The sequence below is a fragment of the Mercenaria mercenaria genome, chromosome 13 (genome assembly GCF_021730395.1).
Source record: "Mercenaria mercenaria strain notata chromosome 13, MADL_Memer_1, whole genome shotgun sequence".
Taxonomy (NCBI): Eukaryota; Metazoa; Mollusca; class Bivalvia; order Venerida; family Veneridae; genus Mercenaria; species Mercenaria mercenaria.
Window position 1 is genome coordinate 6,035,892 of NC_069373.1, and position 22,634 is coordinate 6,058,525.

At 37.6% G+C, this 22,634-nt stretch overlaps 1 protein-coding gene across 3 annotated transcripts in view; it reads left to right on the forward strand.

Annotated features, from left to right (window-relative positions):
• Positions 1-10,695, forward strand: part of LOC123530112 (zinc finger protein 93-like) — a 46,711-nt gene extending 36,016 nt beyond the window's left edge. For all 3 annotated transcript variants that reach the window (XM_045310819.2, XM_045310818.2, XM_053521040.1), the window contains exons 5-6: positions 5,473-5,690; positions 7,592-10,695. In XM_045310819.2, the coding sequence (XP_045166754.1) occupies positions 5,473-5,690; positions 7,592-9,699 (2,326 nt within the window). In that variant the 3' untranslated portion in view covers positions 9,700-10,695. The remainder of the gene's footprint in view (positions 1-5,472; positions 5,691-7,591) is intronic.
• Positions 10,696-22,634: the final 11,939 nt, after the last annotated feature.

Genomic DNA, 22,634 nt, shown 5'->3' on the forward strand with positions numbered 1-22,634 from the left:
ATTTTTAAAGTTTTTCATTTGGGAGGCCTCTGGCTGAGTGGTTAAGGTCACTGACTGAATTACTTGCCCCTTGCAGATGTGGGTTCGTGCTTCACTGTCTTATCAGCTGGCTTACGGAAGGTCTGTGGTTCTACCCAGTTACCCACCCATGATGAAATATAGCATGGAGGGAACCTGGGGTCTTCCTTCACCATTGAAAACTGGAAAGTGGACATAATAAACTATGGTTGTGTTGGTGCGGCGTTAAACCCAACAAAAACTCTTTCGCTTACCAGAGCCAAAGGCTCATGGTGAGCTTTTGTGGCTGCTCAATGTGTGTTGTGAGTTGTGAGTCCATCAATATTTTCTAAAAAAATCTTATTGAAAACCACTGGGCAGAATTACACCAAACTTCACAGGAATGATCCTTTCAAAATTGTTCAAAGAATTTAATTCCATGCAGAACTCTGGTTGCCATGGCAGCCGAAAGGTAAAACTTTAAAAATCTTCTTATCCAAAACCGCAAGGCATAGAGCCTTGATATTTGGCATGTGAGATCATCTTATGGTCCTCTATCAAGAATGTTCAAATTGTGCCCCAGTGGTGAAAAGAGGCCTCGCCCCGGGGGTCACAAGCGTTACATAGACATAATTATAGTAAAAAAAAATTTAAAGTCTTCTTGATTAAAACCACAAGACCTAGGCCATTGATATTTCGTATGTAGCATTGCCTTGTGGTCCTCTACCAAAATATTCAAATTATGCCCCTGGGGTGAAAAGAGGCCCTGCCCTGGGGTCTCAAGTTTTACATAGACTTGTATAGGGAAAAACTTTAAAAATCTTCTTGCCTGAAACTGAAAGACCTTGGCTTTTTAGCTCACGTGAGTTTTTGTGATCGCTCAATGTCTGTTGTCTGTCGCCTGTCAACATTTAGCTTGTGTATGCGATAGAGGCTGTCTTTTTCAACTGATCTTCACGAAATTTGGTCAGAATGATCACCTTGATGAAATCTATGCCAAGTTCGAAAAAGGGTCATCTGGGGTCAAAAACTAGGTCAAATCAAAGAAAACCCTTGGGTATGCGATAGAGACTGTATTTTTCAACTGCTTTTCATGAAATTTTGTCATAATGATTACCTTGATGAAAACTAGGCCAAGTTCGAAAATGGGTCATTTGGGGTCAAAAACTAGGTCACTAGGTCAAATCAAAGAAAAACCTTGTGTATGCACTAGAGACTGTATAATTCAACTGATCTTCATGAAATTTTGTCAGAATGATTGCCTTTATAAAATCCAGGTCAAATTCGAATATGGGTCATCTGGGATAAAAAACTAGGTCACTAGGTCAAATCAAAGAAAAACCTTGTGTATGCGATAGAGGCTGTATTTTTCAACTGATCTTCATGAAATTTTGTCAGAATGATAGCCTTGATGAATTTCTAGGCCAAGTTTGAAAATGGGTCATCTTGGGTAAAAAACTAGGTCACTAGGTCAAATCAAAGAAAACCCTTGTCTATGCACTAGAGGCTGTATTTTTCAACTGATCTTCATGAAATTTTGTTAGAAATCTATGCCAAGTTCGAAAATGAGTCATCTGGGGTCAAAAACTAGGTCACTAGGTCAAATCAAAGAAAAACCTTGTGTATGCGATAGAGGCTGTATTTTTCAAATGATCTTTATGAATTTTGGTCAGAATGATTGCCTTGATAAAATCTAGGTCAAGTTTGAATATGGGTCATCTGGGTTTAGAAACTAGGTCACTAGGTCAAATCAAAGAAAAACCTTGTGTATGCATTAAGGGATGCATTTTTTACCGGATCTTCAGTAACCTAGTGGTAGAGCGCCCGCTTTGAGTGCGCAGGAGGTCGTGGGTTCGATCCCCGGCTGCATCATACCATAGACGTAAAAAATGGTACTAGCAACTTCCTCGCTTGGCGCTCAGCATTAAGGGCATAGTGCTAGGACTGGTCAGCCCAGTGTCAGTATAATGTGACTGGGTGGGGTATCATGACACGTGTCTACGCCGTGATATTCCAGTGAGGCAGCACTATAAAGTTGGGCATTGTGCTCACTGCTACAAGTAGACACTGTCGTTCATATGACTGAAAAATTATTGAAAAAGACGTTAAACCTGAACACACACACACTCATGAAATTTTATCAGAATGTTTGTCTTGATGAAATCTAAGTTGAGTTTGAATATGGGTCATCTGGGGGTCAAAAACTAGGTCACCCGGTCAAATTAAAGAACAACCTTGTGTACGCAATAGGGGCTGCATTTTACACTGGATATTCATAAAATTTAGTCCGAATGATAGCCTTGATGAATTCTAGGTCAAATTAGAATATGGGTCATCTGTGGTCAAAAACTAGGTCACTAGGTCAAATCAAAGAAAAACCTTGTGTATGCGATAGAGACTGTATTTTTCAATTGATTTTCATGAAATTTGGTCAGAATGATTGCTTTAATGAAATGAAGGTCAAATTGGAATATTGGTTATCTGGGGGTCAAAAAATAGGTGGCTAGGACAAATCAAAGAAAAATGTTATGTATGTGATAGAGGCTGTATTTTTCAATTGAGGTTCATGAAATTTGGTCAGAATGATTGCCTTGATCAAGTCTAGGTCAAGTTCGAATGTAGGTCATCTTGGCTCAAAAACTAGATCACTAGGTCAAATGGAAGAAAATACTTGTTTACAATTAAGACACCACATTTTTGGTCCAATCTTAATGAAAATTGGTCAGAATATTTGTTTCTGTGAAATCACTAGGTCTGCAATCATGTTTACACTGTTATGGTGTGTTTCTCAGGTGAGTGACCTAGGGCCATCTTTGCCCTCTTGTATTATTAAGTATGTTGCCTTTCCTAGTGTTTCTCTACCAAAAATGTTAAATTATATCCCTAGGGTAAAAAGAGGCCCTGCCCTGGGGGTACCAAGTTTAACATAGACATATAAATATGGGAAAAAAGTAAAGATCTTCTTGTCTGGAAGTTCAGGGCCTCGGCCTATGATATTTGGTATGTAGCATTGCCTGGTGGATCTTTAACAAGTTTGTTCAAATCATGCTTCTGGGGTGAAAAGAGGCCCCGCCCTGGAGGTCACTTGTTATAATTATGAGTTACATGGGAAAAAAATACTTAAAAAATGATCAGATCATATTTCCTAGACTGTTTAATTATAATTACCTGATGACCCCAAGCAATTAGGGATCACTCGCCTGTGACCTTGACCTACTTTTTTCTTTTTTAAAATACAGCCTTGAAATTTGGATGACATGTACATTTGTGCACACCAATTGATCTTAAAACTGACTTTCAGTTACCATGAATGTGACCTACTGACCTACCTTCTTAATATTTTAGCATCAGTTAGCCATTTGAAACATGTGGCTCATATTACTCAGGTGAGCAATCCAGGGTCATCATGATCCACTTGTTCCATTTTGCTTTCGTTTTGGTTAAATTGCTTTTTATGTCTTCTTCAAATTTGTGGTGAAATCAAGTGAGAACCGCAAAAAAAAACTAATTTGCATATGAAGTGGACATTATGTTCAATTAGTTATACACGGTGTTTTTCCCATTATTTTGCAATTAATAGATCTATTTCTGGGAAATTTTCGACTTACTGCAGTATATAATAAACAACTTGACTAGTTTGTAGTATTTTATTTTAATACAAAATATTGGCGCAGCAATGAAGTGTAGCTTTAACAGTGAATAGGTTTGATATAAAAGATATGATTGCCTTATAGTAGGTTTTTATCAATAGCAATGTCAGTGTCAGTTTCCTTGAATTGTTTATGTATCAAATAATCTAAAACAACAGTACTTGGTACAGAATGAAGTACAACAAAAATTTATCATGAAATAATTACAAAATCACTCTAATAAAACTGAAAGTAAACTGTGAAAAGTAGAAATACATATTCAAGTCAATTCATCTTTATGAAAAACAATTTTACATAATAACAATTAATGGCCTGGTTAATCAATATTGACAATTGCAAAGTGTCAAAGACCTAACGGTTGTGCTAATTGGCTGAATACAATCACCTTGGATAACTTAATTTGCTTTCACACTTCACACAAATATCTCAAAAGTAGACTGAGCTTAAATTACGCTATCGGCGTGCATATGTATATACAACACTCATTTTGACATGCAAATTGTCAACAGTCCGAGTGGCGGTAATTAGCGAATGCGGATAAAAAATCAGGTGACTTGAATTTCGCTTTAAGGTTAGATTTGGGTGATGGCTCCAAAGCGACTATTTCGCCCAAGTTGCTCTCTGATTAATAGTCATAATTTCAGCCTATATTTACCTATTATTGATTAAATCATCATTTAAGCAGTCAGAAAAAAATATGATGAATAATGTCTGATTGGATAGCTTGAAAATATATGTTGATTATCAATGATTCTGGTTACTTTTGATGATCTGTCCAGTGTTCCCTTTCAGTATTTTTTGCAAGAGTAAACTTACCTCCTGGACACAAAAACTGGGGGTAAATCAAAATTTTGAGGGTATGAAAATTATCAATAAAAATTTCCATAGATCTACTAAGTTACAGATAAACAACAAACATGTGGTTGAAAAGGTTACTACAATTTTTCTGAACTTTATCATTAGTAGTGTCGTACAGCTGGCACTCTTCACTCGATTGTTGGGAAGCATCACTTGTTGTTTCACTCAGTTGTTACAAAGCATCACTTGTTATTTTGTTATTTGCTGTGAAGCCATCATTGAGAAATTAGATTGGTTACCATAAATTTAAAGTACTAATTGGTTTCCCGGGGTATTGAAATATAAACCTGTCTACATTTTTATGACGTCACTGAGAAAACATCTGCATTAAGTCAGTTGATTCGCCAGGAACATAGTATTTCCAGTGTTTATTTTTGGACAATATCATGGGATTCCAGCTTAACCTATTCATCCTCGGTAGTTTCGTACGCGGGCAATCTTGTACAGGGTAAAAAATGTATGCATGATTTTTGTTCTTTGTACGTGATTTACATAATAATTTACGAGAAAGGGAACACAGCTGTGCCGCAAGTTAATGGCATTTGTTAGGGTCATGCCTTCGCTGCTGTCCCGCAAGTTAATGGCATTTGTTAGGGTCATGACTTCGCTGCTGTCCCACAAGTAAATGGCATTTGTTAGGGTCATGACTTCGCTGCTGTCCCGCAAGTAAATGGCATTTGTTAGGGTCATGACTTCGCTGCTGTCCCGCTAGTAAATGGCATTTGTTAGGGTCAAGACTTCGCTGCTGTCCTGCAAGTTAATGGCATTTGTTAGGGTCAAGACTTCGCTGCTGTCCCGCAAGTTAATGGCATTTGTTAGGGTCAAGACTTCGCTGCTGTCCCGCAAGTTAATGGCATTTGTTAGGGACAAGACTCCGCTGCTGTCCTGCAAGTTAATGGCATTTGTTAGGGTCAAGACTTCGCTGGTATTTGTGATGTGAGCTTCAAAATTTATAATTTATTTTCAGATCACAGGCAAATTTGGAGAAACATTTGAAGCTGCACACAGGTTCCCTGAATGTGTTTGCTTGTGAGACTTGTAACAAGACATTCTCCCAGCAGAAAAATCTGGTACAGCACATGAAGATACACCAGGGTAATGTGGGAAAGCAGTTCAAATGTCCCGAGTGTCCTGCAGCATACAGCTATAAATGTCACCTTTCCAGGCATCTTATTATACATACTGGTAAATATAAATTTAAACTTAACTGATTATTAGCCAGGATGTTCATAGCAGAATTGTCCATATCTCTTGATTGGTTTGTTGGTTTAGGAGTAAAGTTGTTACACAGTATTGCAATTATCTAATGCCAGCTTGTTACCAAATCAGAACTCTTGGATTCTGTGTTAATACAGTCTTGTTCTTTATAAGAAACAGACAACTTACCTAAAAAGTGAATGATGATGAATGGCATTGGAAATACTATCTTCTGTCAAACCATTGTGGAAAACATTTGCCTTGTTCTTCAGGACCGGCTTTTTGCCAACATTGTCAGGAATTGAACTGATCATCTGTCAGTTCATACTCTAATGTTGTAGGTACAGATCTTACAAGGGGAGCTGTTGTCAGTTAGAGCAGACTTCTGTGAAAATACTAGTGACAGACACTGAGAGTGGTTAAAAAGTCAGTGACTTCCTATCACTTGCTCTCAGGGTAGAATTGTAAGATTGAGGAAGGTGTTGATCTGGATGGTTATTAGTTCTGTAATCAGAATTGAGGAAGGTATTGAGTTGGCTCTTGGAAAGGTAGTGTTTCTGTATTCAGAATTGAGGAAGGTATTGAGTTGGCTCTTGGAAAGGTAGTGTTTCTGTATTCAGAATTGAGGAAGGTATTGAGTTGGCTCTTGGAAAGATAGTGTTTCTGTATTCAGAATTGAGGAAGGTATTGAGTTGGCTCTTGGAAAGATAGTGTTTCTGTATACATTCAGAATTGAGGAAGGTATTGAGTTGGCTCTTGGAAAGATAGTGTTTCTGTATTCAGAATTGAGGAAGGTATTGAGTTGGCTCTTGGAAAGGTAGTGTTTCTGTATTCGGAATTGAGGATGGTATTGAGATGGCTTTTGGAAAGGTAGTGTTTCTGTATTCGGAATTGAGGAAGGTATTGAGTTGGCTCTTGGAAAGGTAGTGTTTCTGTATTCGGAATTGAGGAAGGTATTGAGTTGGCTCTTGGAAAGGTAGTGTTTCTGTATTCGGAATTGAGGAAGGTATTGAGTTGGCTCTTGGAAAGATAGTGTTTCTGTATTCGGAATTGAGGAAGGTATTGAGTTGGCTCTTGGAAAGGTAGTGGTTCTCTGTTCAGAATTGAGGAAGGTCTAGAGCTGCCTGTTGGAAAGTTAGTGGCTATGTATTCAGAATTGAGGGAACCAGCTGTTGGAAAGATAGATGTTCTGCATTCAGAATTGAGGATGTATTGAGCTAGTTGTAGGAAAGTTAGTGGTTCTGGATTCATAATTGAGGGGGTAGTGAGATGACTGCTGGAAAGTTAATGGTTCTGTTTTCAGAATTGAGGGGGTATTGTGCTGTGGTTCTGGATTAAGAATTGAGAGGGTAGTGAGCTGACTACTGGAAAGTTAGTGGTTCTGGATTCAGAATTGAGGGGATATTGTGCTGTCTGCTGGAAAGTTAGTGGTTCTGTTTTCAGAATTGAGGGGGTAGTGAGCTGAATGCTGGAAAGTTAGTGGTTCTGGATTCAGAAGTGCTGGATTTCATGTAAAAGTACTGCCTGGAGGGTGGGGGTCATCTTATATCTTCTGACCTCAGCTGTCATTGTAAAAAAAAATAAGTTTGCTTTATGTAGGTTTTAAGTGTTTAATTCTCAAATTATGGCTTAAAAGTCTTCGTTTTGAGTAGAGTTTCAGGGTTTTGGTATATAAGATAGATAATTCTAAAATAATATCTAATTAACAACATGAATGTCATATTTTCTGCATCTTTACAATTTTACTTTTTGCATGGGATTTTTTAAGATAATCATAATACTTTGAAGGCATCAGACGGATGGACACTTCTGAAGCAGTGTAAAAATGACAAATCTATGTAGGAAATTGTAATTTCTAACGTCCATTATTTTTTTGTTTGCTTTTGCAGGAGAGAAACCTTACAAATGTAAGTTCTGTGGAAAAGCATTCAACCGTAATGCCCATTTGATCCGACACCGAAAAATGCACAGTGGGGGTGAAAAAGAATGGAAATGTCAACATTGTGGCTTTGCATTCTGGGAAAAGGGGGACCTTATCCGACACATCAAGTCACATGAAGGAAATCGCCCACTCAAGTGTGACTTTTGTGAACAAACATTTGTATGGAAGCGTTACCTCCTTAAACATTTAAACAACCATCACAAGGCGGATGATAAACATTTCTGTAAAACATGTCTAGCTTGTTTACCCTCGGAGGAAGAGTTAGCACAGCATGAGGTAACACAGCATGCAAACAGGAGACCTCTTACACATAAATGTGAAATATGCCAGATGGAGTTCCATTTCAAGTATAAGTTGGATGAGCATATGTTTCAGCATACAGGAGAGAAAGCACATGTCTGCGAAAAATGTCCACAGAAGTTCGTATCTCGCAAAGACCTTGACAGACACATGCTAGATCATCAACAAGAAGTTTCGTTTCGTTGTAACACATGCGAGAAGACATTTTCTACCATTGATGAGCTGCAGACGCATGTTAAATTGCATACAGGTAATGCCAAATATTCGTGCTCTCTTTGTCAGGCGTCATTTCGTTGGAAAAGTCAGCTTACAAGTCACATGGTCGTTCACTCTGCAGATCGAGATTTCAAATGCACATTCTGTGCAAGGAAATTTAAACGTAAACGAGACCTTATTCGTCATGTAAAGATTTATCACGATACCAAGCCACCATACACATGTACAGAATGCAACAAAGATTTACATTCCCCATATAACTTGATGCTTCACAAGACAGAAACCCACTGGAAAGAAACAGACGTTGAACCAGGAAAATTTCCATGCATGAATTGCACAGGAGTTTTTGGGCTCTTCACTGATCTACAAAAACATTTAGAAAAAGTACATCCACCAAGACCAAATATTTGCTTATTGTGCATGAAGAAATTTACTCTTTTCAAATTTTTGCAGAAACATTTTGAAATGAAGCATGAAGGTATAGAAATGGTAGATGGCACAAATTATGAAGTAAAAGAAGAAGAGAACAAAATGCAAGTTCTTGAGAATGTAAACAGTGAAAAAGCTGAAGTACTTCATGAAATGGATGTTGACAACATAGACAATAACCAGCAGTATGATATCACTGAAAACCAGATGGCAGAAAACCAAACCATTGAGGATGTAACAAATAAAAATGAAAGTGACACACAAAGCATGATAAGCATAGCTGGTATGGATCAGCAAGCAGTTGCCAGTGAAACATATTCTGCAGAAAATACAGCATCCTCCAGTGCTACCGGAATGACCGTTCCAATTCCAGAAGCAATTACTCTTGCCCAATTTTCTCAGCAAGGTTCAGCAGATGATATAATTCCAGTGTTTTTACAGGAAAATAATAGCATTGTTCAGCAGACGCCGCAGGTTTTACAAGAGATGACGCCAGTTCCAGCCGTTTCTTCCATAGCTTCAAATTACAAAAATATTGTACAAGTTCTGCAGCCACAGATGGTCTCTCTATCTCAACAGCAGTTAGCATCAATCTCCCAGTCATCTGTAGTCTCAGTTCAGAATGTCATCTCCATGTCGCAGCCACATGTTGTTTCCATACCACAACCACAGGTCATGTCTGTTTCACAACCGCAAGTAGTCACTATACCTCAACCTCAGTCTACATCAGTTCATCAACCTCAGATAGTAAAAATACACCCAGCCCCGGCTTTGCAACAAAACGTGTCTCAGGCTAGTACACCAGCACCTGAAGCAAACAAACCAACAGTTGCAACACCTGTAAAAATTCCTTTGATAAACAAGGCGCGTCAAGGAGGACATATAGTAGTACAGCAAGGTAGAGGTCCAAATAAACAAATCAAGATTATATCAATGGACTTGAATTCAATGCAGACGCAATCTGTGCCAATCAATCAAATTGAGTCATTGCCGGGGGTGTCGCTGCACAGACTAGAGGGTCAGATAGTTCCTAACACATTGATTTCTCAGACTGAACAACCTTTGGTACAGGATGAAACTGGCAATGTTGATCATCAAGCAACTCAGTAAATCTAGCTTCAGGATTTAATTTTAGGTAATCTCTAAATGCATGTACTTTCATAGGGTTATATTTTCCATACTATGGACACATTTATATTTTTTGAAAATTAATATCAAGGAAACTAATTCCATTTGGTTTGATTGGAGCAAAATACTTTCAGTCAAGTCATACGTTTGAAGCACATGTTGAAGCATATGTTCACTGTGGTGAAAACTTCTTTGCTGATTTAGCCTATAGGTGGTTAACGAGTTTTGTAATATTTATCTCCCTTAATATAAGTGGCTGACATTTTAGGGGTTAGAATTCAGGATATGTACAGTCGGCAAAAACATTTATTTAATAGACATGGATGGACACCATGTCATATTCCTTCACACTTGTAAAAGTAACATAAGCACATCAATACAAAAGGGTTATTATAATAGTAGTTGATCTGGGATGCTGTTTTTGGCTTGTGTGGATTTTGCCAGATTTGATTGCACAAGGCATTCAAGCGACAAGTGTATTCAGACTTTGCAAAATCCAAGAGAGCAGAATACAAAATTCCAGATCTAGCAACTATTATAATGACTCTTTCATTATATACCTCCACCTTTTTGTTTGTTGTTTTGTTATGGAACAAAATCAATGTTTGTGGATGTTAAAATAGAAATGAGTGAAGTTTTTGTGTGCGCTATTTCTAGAACTGTGTCAGGTCAAGCATATTAAATAAAAAGTAGTCCGGCAACATTTAATACAAAAGGTACAATACGGAAGTTTTTCTGCTAGTTCATATTTACTTGCCGATTTTTGACAGAATTTATATAGGTATATAATAAAAAAAAATATTTATCAGTAAACAGAATTCAACAGCATTGTGAGAAATCCTCCTCTGGTCAGGAATGACCCTCAAAATGGTGACCAGAGGAGATACATGTGCCAAGTGAAAATATTTGTTCCTTTTGATTGGTTGTACCTTTTGACTGGATGTGGAAAAACAGGTTTGTCCAGAATCTAGAATAATTTGTAGTTAGAATAATTTGTAGTGCTGTTCAAAAAGGTTAAACAAGGTTAAACTGGCAAAGAACAAAAAAAAAAAACAAGAGGGCCATGATGGCCCTATATCGCTCACCTGTTATCATTGCACTTAAGGACAAGCCTTCAAGGTCAAAAGATCATAATAGAAATCAATCAAAAGAATTATGAGAAAATATAGTTGAAATTTTCTTTAAGTAACTTTAAAAACAAGATTTGAAAACTTTTTGTAGAGGTCCACTAGCAATGCTACATGTCAAATATCTAAGCTCTTCTGGTTTATTTTTAGAAAATTTTGAAGATTTTTCAATGTACAATCAAGTAACCCCATGGGGCAGGGTCAATTTGACCCCAGGGGTCATGATTTGAATAAACTTTGTAAAAGTCTAATAGGCAATGATACATGTCAAATATCTAAGATCTAGGCCTTCTGGTTTATATTTAGAATTTTTTTTTAAGATTTTCCTATGTAAAATCAAGTGACCCCTAGGGCGGAGTCAATTTTGACCCCGGGGGTCAAGGTTTGAACAAATTTTGTAGAGGTCCACTAGGCAATGCAACATGTCAAATATCTGTCTCTAGGCCTTCTAGTTTATTTATAGAAAATTTTTGAAGATTTTCCTATGTAAAATCAAGTGACCCCTGGGCCAGGTCAATTTTGACCCAGGGGGTCATGATATGAACAAATTTTGTAGAGGTCCACTAGGTAATGCTACATGTGAAATATCTAAGCTCTAAGCCTTCCGGTTTATTTTTAGGAAACTTCTGAAGATTTTCCTATGTAAAGTCAAGGACCACTAGGGCGGGGTCAATTTTGACCCCCGGGTCATAATTTGAACAACTTTAGTAGAGGTCCACTAGGCAATGCTACATGTCAAATATCTAAGCTCTAGGGCTTCTGGTTTTTGAGAAGAAGATTTTTTAAATCAAGTGACCCCTGGGGCGGGGTCAATTTTGACCCCGGGGGCCATGATTTGAATAAATTTTGTAGAGGTCCACTAGGCAATGCTACATGTGAAATATCTAAGCTCTAGGCCTTCTGGTTTATTCTTAGAAATTTTTTGAAGATTTTCCTATATAAAATCAAGTGACCCCTGGGGCGGGGTCAATTTTGACCCTGGGGTCATGATTTGAACAATTTTAGTAGAGGTCCACTAGGCAATGCTACAGGTCAAATATCTATGCTCTAAGGCTTCTGGTTTTTGAGAAGAAGATTTTTTAAGATTTTCTTATGTAAAATCAAGTGACCCCTGGGGCGGGTCAGTTTTGACCACGGGGTCATGATTTGAACAAACTTGGTAGAGGTCCACTAGGCAATGCTTCACACCAAATATCTAAGCTCTAGGGCTTCTGGTTTTTGAGAAGAAGATTTTTAAAGTTTTTCCTTTCGGTTGCCATGGCAACCAGTGTTCTGCATGGAATTCAATTCTTTGAACAATTTTGAAAGGGGGCCATCCAAGGAACATCCCTGTGAAGTTTCATCAAAATTGGCCTGTTGGTTTAGGAGGAGATGTTGTTTAAAGGAAAGTGTGGACGGACGTACAATGGACGGACAGACGGACGGACGCCGGACGGTGAGCGATCACAATACCTCACCCTGAGCACTTTGTGCTCAGGTGAGCTAACAAAGATAGCTATAACATTTTCTTACCTTGATAGATACCTTATCAGAACATCGCATATGTGCATGTCTGCAAATTACAAAATTGCAGAGGCACTACTAGAGGCACTAAGTTGGTAAAATTGATCAGGATAACTAAAAGATTAATGTAGTTCCACTTTTTAGCTAACAGTAGTTCAGTGATAATGCATAGAAATAAAGAAAATGGTTAACAAAAGATAATTTGGAGGCATATATAATAGTTCTTTAATAACTGCTTTATGAAAGTTTGTAAATAAAATACATGTAAGTTTGTGGGGGAAATTGTGTGTCTTGCTGAAGCTCTGCAAGGAATGGTCATCAGTTGATGTTAAATATTTTCGTAGGGCTTATGACAGATGTGGTAAAAAATACTTACTTTGCTTAATTGAAATGATGCATCTTAAACCTCATTGGTTTTTTTTTTTCATTTTTCATTGTATTTATTTAAAATAAAATTCATACATTAAATGCCTGTACTCCTTTTGGTATAGAAAAAAATCAAATTTATATATAGCCAGGTTTTAAAACAAAAAAAATCTAGTTTGACTTCCTTATTAAATAGGATTTTAATTATATCATTCTCATGAACCATAGAAGGCTTTTAGCCAGGTTGCATGGCTAATTATAGTTTTCTTTTTAGAAATTGTAGGTAGCACATTTATCTACCGGTATGTATATATTTGCTATGATTGGCAATTTGCTATAATTGGTGATTCAAAAGGGAATATTTAAAAACATGCATAAAATACACTATGTTTCACTAAATGTTAAGATTAAATTATAAAATTGTGGATATAAAATTTTACTGTGTAATATACTGTTCTTCAGTGACATACAGTTACACAGCAAAATCTGTGAGATCCGTGATTCCGCCTGGCTAAAAAGCAAAATGTTGTGAAATGTATAGTTAATTTCATATATATATATTTGTTATCTTATTTTCATGTATATATTTGTTATCCCCCGACGAAAGTCGGAGGGATATAGTTTTGGCGTCGTCCGTCCGTCCGTCCTTCCGTCTTTCCGTCCGTCCGTCCGTCCGGAGCCATATCTAGGAAATGGTTGGGAATATTTATTTAAAACTTCATATACATGTTCACCACAATGAGTTCTTGCGGCCCGTCAAGTTTCAGTCAGATTGCCCAAGTAACACCAGAGTTATGGCCCTTAGAAGTTTCTAGTGTTAACTATATAGGGTACTATAAATATGGCAATTTCTGCATCATAACTTTTGATATATTTGACCTAGAACTATGAAACTTAAACAGAATTTAGATCACCATAATGTGGTTGTGTACACACAATTTCATTTGGATTTATTTGTAAATTAAGAGTTATTGCCCTTTAATTGTATAAAAATCCACATATTTGTACATAACAAACTTACCATTTGGTACAATTTCATTAAATTTCTTTCATTCTTTTCCATGAACATTTATTGTAAACATGTGAAGTTGTGTACCCACACCTGGTACAACCCCCTTACCTTGATCACACACCTCCCCCCTTATCCCCTGACCCCGCCCCCCCCCCCCCCCCCCCCCCCCCCCCAAAAAAAAAAAAAAAAAATTCATTCCTTATTTTAGATTTTTTTCAAACAAACTTCATATACATGTTCACCACTATGAGGTTATGGGGCCCATCAAGTTTCAGACAGATTGCCCAAGTAACACCAGAGTTATGGCCCTTAGAAGTTTCTAGTGTTAACTATATTGGGTACTATAGATCTATAGATATGCCAATTTCTGCATCATAACTTTTGACATATTTGACCTAGAACTATGAAACTTTAACAGAATTTAGAGTACTATAATGTGGTTGTGCACAGACAATTTTGTAAGGATTTCTTTTTGTAACTTCAGAGTTATTGCCCTTTAATTGTCTAAAAATCCACATATTTGTACATTACAAACTTACCATTTGGCAGAATTTTATTAAATTTCTTTCATTCTTTTCTGTGAACATTTATTATAAACATGTGAAGTTGCGCACCCACACCTGGTCACCCACTTGCCTTGGTCACACCCCCCCCCCCCCCCCCCCCCCCCCCCCCCCCCCCACAAAAAAATTTTTTTTTTCATTTCTTATTTTAGATTTTTTTCAAACCTTCTAAGTTGTACCATTCCCCCACCTCACTTCCCCATCCAGTCATGCCCACCACTGATCATGCATCCTCTGCCCCCCCCCCACTCCAACTTCACCCTTTTACCTTTTTTTTTTTTTTTATTTTTAATTTTCAATCAATATTTATAATCAACATGTGAAATTTTGTTTCCTCTCCCATTCCCCTGCACCCCCACCCCCTAAAAAAATAAATATATACATATATCTATATATAGATATATATATTTCCATTCCTTTTTTTTTTTTTTTTTTTTTTAAATGTTCAAACCTTCAACATGTTATGTTCTGACTGCACAAACCTTGCCCTCAGCCGTTTCAAGATATCTTACCTGTGTTCTTTCATTCCAGTTAAACTTCAAGCTCACATTTCAATTAACTGCATTTAATTTTAAAAGCTAAGCTTATTACAGTAAGCATATCCCATTCAAAATAAATTCTTAAGTCAGGATCAAAGTATCATACATTTATTATGTACTCTTTAATTAAACATTTGTTTTCTGTTAAATTGATTTTGACTAATGAAATTATTTGCTTCTTATTAACATCCTTAACTTTTTGCCGGATATATCTTTTTGCCATTCCTCACCACAAACCCTTTCGGCGGGGGATACCAATTCATCGAATTTGCTTGTTAGAAGCATGGTTTAGGTGTAAATACTTTGTTTTATGACTTTTATGGAATTGTTAGGGTGTTATTAACAGATAAACTAAACCAGTGTGGAGAAAATGGTTTTGTATTTGAATATGCGTCTATTGTATTTGAATTATAATTATGCAATAAAACAATTTTCTGGTTTTAAACTTTGCCTTATATAGTGCTTAGCTCAGTGGAGAAATTAAACGTACAATGAAAATGTGACTAGGTTTTATATATATAAGTCATCAAATCATTCACTACACTGAAATATTTTTCAAAATTGGACCACTGTTAAAAGAAAATGTTTAAGGTATTAGATGCCTTATAGTAGTGTTTACAAAATGGCATTTGCTTGGTATATTCTGAAAGGTGACCGTGTTTTGCAGTTTTTAAACAACTTTTACCATGCCGTTTTTTTAGCTCACCTGTCACATAGTGACAAGGTGAGCTTTTGTGATCACTCTTCGTCCGTCGTCAGTCTGTGTGTGCGTGCGTCTGTCAACAATTTCTTGACTGCATGATAGAGGTTTCATTTATGACTTTATTTTAACCAAACTTACACACAACATGTATCACCATAAGATCTCGGTTCCTTTCTTGAACTGGTCAGATCCCTATATGGGTTCCAGAGTTATGGCCCCTAAAACGGCCAAAATTAGCTATTTTGACCTTGTATGCACAATAGCAGCTTTATTCATGATTTCATTTTTACCAAACATGCACAAAACTTGTGTCACCGTAAGATCTCGGTTCCTTTCTTGAACTGGCCAGATCCCTTTATGGGGTCCTGAGTTATGACCCCTGAAAGGGCCAAAATTAGCTATTTTGACCTTGTCTGCACAATAGCAGCTTCATTTATGATTTCATTTTAACCAAACTTGAACACAACTTGTATCCCCATAAGAGATTGGTTCCTTTCTTGAACTGGCCAGATTCCGTCATGGGTTCCAGAGTTATAGCCCCTTAAAGGTCCAGAATTTGCTAATTTGGCTTTTGCAGCCATACAAGACTTCATTTATGGTTTTATTAGCTCACCTGAGCACAAAGTGCTCAAAGGTGAGCTTTTGTGATCACCCTGTGTCCACCCGTCCGGCGTCAACAGTTTGACTGTTAACACTCTAGAGGTCACATTTTTGGCCTAATCTTAATGAAACTTGGTCAGAATGTTACCCTCGATAAAATCTTGGATGAGTTCGATATTGGGTTATCTGGGGTTAAAAGCTAGGTCACCAGGTCTAATCAAAGGAAAAGCTTGTTATTATTATTATTACTTTTCATGATCAATTTCACATTCAAAGGTGCTTTACATAGTTCAAATGCAGCCACACAGGGCGCATAATTCATCCTCTTCTAGTACAGACACAGAGTGATCTGACCAGAGGGACAGAGTGAGACAAAGCCCCCACGACAGAGAGATCAGAAATCAGATACAGGCTTGTCCGGCTAACTTAGCCTAGCTCGTTGCGAATAGACAGCCTGGTTCTTTAACGTGCCCAGTGTATAGCACTGATACACGCAAGGATTGCCTGGGTTCCTGACCAGTACACCTCTAGTTGGGTGGGAAACACTGAAAAGCGTTTCTGAAAATTCCCAAGTAGCTGCCGGGGATCGAACCCCCGACCTCAGGATTGGAAGGCCAGTGTGCAAACCACTGAGCTATCCGTCCACTTGTTAACACTCAAGAGGTCACAATTTTGGCCCAATCTTAATGAAACTTGGTCAGAATGTTACACTCAATAAAATCTTGGACGAGTGCGATATTGGGTCATCTGGGGTCAAAAACTAGGTCACCAGGTCAAATCAAAGGAAAGCTTTTAACACTCTAGAGGTCACATTTTTGGCCCAATCTTAATGAAACTTGGTCAGAGTGTTATCCTCGATAAAGTCTTGGACGAGTTTGATATTGGGTCATCTGGGGTCAAAAACTAGGTCACCAGGTCAAATCAAAGGAAAAGCTTGTTAACACTGTAGAGGCCGCATTTATGACTATATCTTCATGAAACGTGGTCAGAATGTTAATATTGATGATCTTAAGGTCCATTTTGAATCTGGGTCATGTAGGATCAAAAACTAGGTCATCGGGTCAAATCAAAGGAAAAACTAGTTAACACTGTAGAGGCCACATATATGACCATATCTTAATGAAACTTGGTCAGAATGTTTATCTTGATGATCTTTAGGTCAAGTTTAAGTCTGGGTCAGGTGGGTTCAGAAACTAGGTCAAATCAAAGGAAAAGCTTGTTAACACTCTAGAGGCCACATTTATGACTGTAACTTCATGAAACTTAGTCAGAATGTTAAACTTGATGATCTTTAGGTCAAGTTCGAATCTGGGCCATGTTGGATCAAAAACTAGGTCACGGGGTCAAATCAAAGGAAAAGCTAGTTAACACTTTAGAGGCCACATTTATGACCATATCTTAATGAAACTTGGTCAGAATGTTAATCTTGATGATCTTTAGGTCAATAGGTCAGGTGAGCGATACAGGGCCTTTATGGCCCTCTTGTTTGATACAAACTTCCAAAATATCTTCAACAACAATAAATCTTGGATTCCATGACAAATCTGTCCGATCCAATCATAGGTTCCAGAGCTATTTTATACCTGAATACCTCCCCTGATGTAATCAAAATGGGTTTATATCAGTAAGTACTTATAGGATTTATTTGAAATTGCATTATTGTCATTAGTTGGACCGAGACAATCAGGGTAGATAACTATGGACTGATTTTATGTCAAATTACCTCCCTTTATTTCAAATTAAAATGGGCATATCTCCGTAACTAATGAAGATACTGATCTGAAATTTCATTTATATCAACAGATGGACTTGGACAATCAGTACAGATACATATTGACTGAATTTATGACAAATTACCTCCCTTTATTTTTCATCTAAATGAATACACCTTGGAAGCTTCTAATGAGATTGGTTTGAAACGTTATGTCTTCCATGGTAAGAAAGAGTCATATTAGATAACTCTTGATTGAACATTTATCGATATGAATACTTAACTAATATATTGTTGTATAGCCTTGTAGTCTGTATCTTCTACATGCATATACCAATGCATGATTACCTCCCCTGATTTTAATAAAAATGGATTTATCTTGATAAATATTTATACAACTCTTTTGAAATTTCATTATTGTCTTCAGTTGGACTGAGGCAATCAGGGTAGATAGCTATGGACTGATTTTGTGTCAAATTACCTCCCTTTGTTTCAAATTAAAATGGGTGTATCTCGGTAACCAATGAAGATACTGACTTGAAATGTCACTTGTTCTATCGATGGACTCGGACAATCAGGGTAGATAACTTTTTACTGAATTTATGACAAATTACCTCCCTTTATTTTATGTAAAGGAATATATATCAGCAGCATCTAATGAGATTGGTTTTAAATGTTATTTAAGTCTTCCAGGGTAAGAATAGTCATGTTAGTACAAAAATGCATCATTTGAGCCTCGGACCCTCAATCTTGGCCCTGACTAGGTGAAAAGGGAGTGTTTATCCTGATGATATTTAATGTGCTCTGTGGCAAAACTTGATCATATCATTTTGAGCAATGGTACTCGGGTGAGCGATAAAGGGGCCATCATGGTCCTCTTGTATGAATTTTGTATAACATGGTATCTCCTCAAGCTCAAGTAGAGACAAATTTCAAAGTGATGGCCACTATCCAAAATGTTTGCAGAGAACTCGTTATACCATTAATTTTAATAAAAGAAACATCAAACTATTGGTATTCAATTATATAACACAAAATAAAAATGCCAAAATCATTTTTTCTAGGGTGCCTCAAGTAAACGGATTTAATGAGACAGAATTCTAACTTCAATATTGAAAAAATAAGGTCGAATCCTGAGTTTCTGTTTTGAATTTTGCTTACCTCATTCAAAAATAACCTTGGGGCAGACGTAAAACCTACCTAAATTTCTTCCACGATATGTAATCTAAAGAGTGGAAGCAAAATAGAGAACTTTTACCGCATGTAACTCAATATTTTTATGCCCCCAAAGGGAGGCATATTAGTTTTCAACTGTCCGTCTGTTCGTTAGTTAGTTCGTTCGTCACAACGTTAACTTTTTGCATGAAGGCACTTTACTCGCGAACCACTGCACCCAGGACCTTCAAACTTCACATGCTGATAGTACTTATTGAGTACACCACCCCTTCTGACTTTGAGGTCACCAGGTCAAAGGTCAAGGTCACAGGGGCCAACGTTAACTTTTTGCATGAAGGCATTTTACTCGCAAACCACTGCACCCAGGACCTTCAAACTTCACTTGCTGATAGTACTTATTGAGTACACCACCCCTATTGACTTTGGGGTCACCAGGTCAAAGGTCAAGGTCACAGGGGCCAACGTTAACTTTTTGCATGAAGGCACTTTACTCGCGAACCTCTTCACCCAGGACCTTCAAACTTCACATGCTGATAGTACTTATTGATTACACCACCCCTACTGACTTTGGGGTCACCAGGTCAAGGTCACAGGGGCCAACGTTAACTTTTTGCATGAAGGCACTTTACTCGCGAACCACTGCACCCAGGACCTTCAAACTTCACATGCTGATAGTACTTATTGAGTACACCACCCCTACTGACTTTGGGGTCACCAGGTCAAAGGTCAAGGTCACAGGGGCCAACGTTAACTTTTTGCATGAAGGCACTTTACTCGTGAACCACTGCACCCAGGACCTTCAAACTTCACATGCTGATAGTACTTATTGAGTACACCACTCGTACTGACTTTGGGGTCACCAGGTCAAAGGTCAAGGTCACAGGGGCCAAGATTAACTTTTTGCATGAAGGCACTTTACTCGCGAACCACTTCACCCAGGACCTTCAAACTTTACATGCTGATAGTATTTTATGAGTACACCAACCCTACTGACTTTGGGGTCACCAGGTCAAAGGTCAAGGTCACAGGGGCCAACGTTAACTTTTTGCATGAAGGCACTTTACATGCGAACCACTTGACCCAAGACCTTCAAACTTCACATGCTGATAGTACTTATTGAGTACACCACCCCTACTGACTTTGGGGTCACCAGGTCAAAGGTCAAGGTGCTGCGGGGGCATTTGTCACCATTAGTGACAGCACTTGTTAAAGATGTGTAACTCTACCTCTTCTGTTTAAGTAGTAAATTCACTTTCAACAGCAAGAAATCGCTTATCAGATTTTTAGCTCACCTGTCACATAGTGACAAGGTGAGCTTTTGTGATCACCTGTCGTCTGTGCATCTGTCTGCACGATAGAGGTTTCATTTATGATTTTCTTTTAACCAAACTTGCACACAACTTGTATCACCATAAGATCTTGGTTCCTTTCTTGAACTGGCCAGATCCCATTATGGGTTCCAGAGATATGGCCCCTGAAAGGGCCAAAATTAGCTATTTTGACCTTGTCTGCACAATAGCAGCTTCATTTATGATTTGATTTTTACCAAACTTGCACACAACTTGTATCACCCTAAGATCTTGATTCCTTTCTTGAATTGGCCAGATCCCATTATGGGTTCCAGAGTTATGGCCCCAGAAAGGGCCAAAATTAGCTATTTTGACCTTGTCTGCACAATGGCAGCTTCATTTATGATTTGATTTTAACCAAACTTGCACACAACTTGTATCACCACAAGATCTTGGTTCCTTTCTTGAATTGGCCAGATTCCATCATGGCTTCCAGAGTTATGGCCCCTGAAAGGTCCAAAATATAACCATATAAAGACTTCATTTATGGTTTGATTTGATACAAACTTCCAAAATATCTTCAACAACAATAAACCTCTGATTCCATGACAAATCTGTCAACTCCAATCGTAGGTCCCAGAGTTATTTATATCTGATTACCTTCCCTGATTGTAATCAAAATGGATTTATATCAGTAAGTACTTATTTGAAATTTCAGTATTGTCATTAGTTGGACTGAGACAATCAGGGTAGATAACTGGACTGATTTTATGTCAAATTACCTCACTTTATTTCAAATTAAAATTTGTATATCTCTGTAACTAATGAAGATACTGATCTGAAATTTCATTTTTGTTAACAGATGGATTTGGACAATCAGTGAAGATACATATTGACTGAATTTATGACAAATTACCTCCCTTTATTTTTTATGTAAATGGCTTCTAATGAGATTGGTTTGAAATGTTATTTATGTCTTCCATGGTAAGAAATAGTCATATTAGATAACTCTTAATCGAACAGTTATCGATATGAATACTTAACTAATATATTGTTGTATAGGCTTGTACTTTGTATCTTCTACATGCATATACCAATGCATGATTACCTCCCCTGATTTTAATAAAATGGATTTATCTCGGTAAATATTTATAGAACTCATTTGAAATTTCATTATTGTCTTTAGTTGGACTGAGGCAATCAGGGTAGATAGCTATGGACTGATTTTATGTCAAATTACCTCCTTTTGTTTCAAGTTAAAATGGGTGTATCTCAGTAACCAATGAAGATACCTGTTTTGAAATGTCATTTGTGCCATCAGATGGACTCTGGACAATCAGGGAAGATAACTTTTTACTGAATTTATGACAAATTACCTCCCTTTATCTTATGTAAACGAATGTATATCAGCAGCATCTAATGAGATTGGTTTTATATGTACTTTAAGTCTTCCAGGGTAAGGAATAGTCATGTTAGTACAAAAATGCAGCATTTGAGCCTAGGACCCTCAAACTTGGTATGGAAATTGGCCCTGTTACTAGAAAATGTTTATCCTGATGATATTTAATGTGTTTGCCTATGTGCTCTATGTCCAAACTTGAATGGTACTCAGGTGAGCGAAATAGGGCCCTCTTGTTGTTTTTTTTAGCTCACCTGTCACATAGTGACAAGGTGAGCTTTTGTGATCACCCTTCGTCCGTCGTCTGTGCGTCCGTCCGTGCGTCAACAATTTCGTGTCTGCACGATAGTGGTTTCATTTATGATTTTATTTTAACCAACTTGCACACAACTTGTATCACCATAAGATCTCGGTTCCTTTCTTGAACTGGTCAGATCCCAGTATGGGTTCCAGAGTTATGGCCCCTGAAAGGGCCAAAAATAGCTATTTTGACCTTGTCTGCACAATAGCAGCTTTATTTATGATTTGATTTTTTTCAAACTGGCACACAACTTGTATCACCATAAGATCTTGGTTCCTTTCTTGAACTGGCCAGATTCCATTATGGGTTCCAGAGTTATGGCCCCTGAAAGGGCCAAAAATAGCTATTTTGACCTTGTCTGCACAATAGCAGCTTCATTTATGATTTTATTTTAACCAGACTTGCACATAACTTGTATTACTATAAGATCTTGGTTCCTTTCTTGAACTGGCGAGATTCCTTTATGGGTCTCAGAGTTATGGCCCCTGGAAGGGCCAGAATTAGCTATTTTGACCTTGTCTGCACAATGGCAGCTTCATTTATGATTTGAATTTAATCAAACTTGCACAAAACTTGTGTCGCCATAAGATCTCAGTTCCTTTGTTGAACTGGCCAGATCCCATTATGG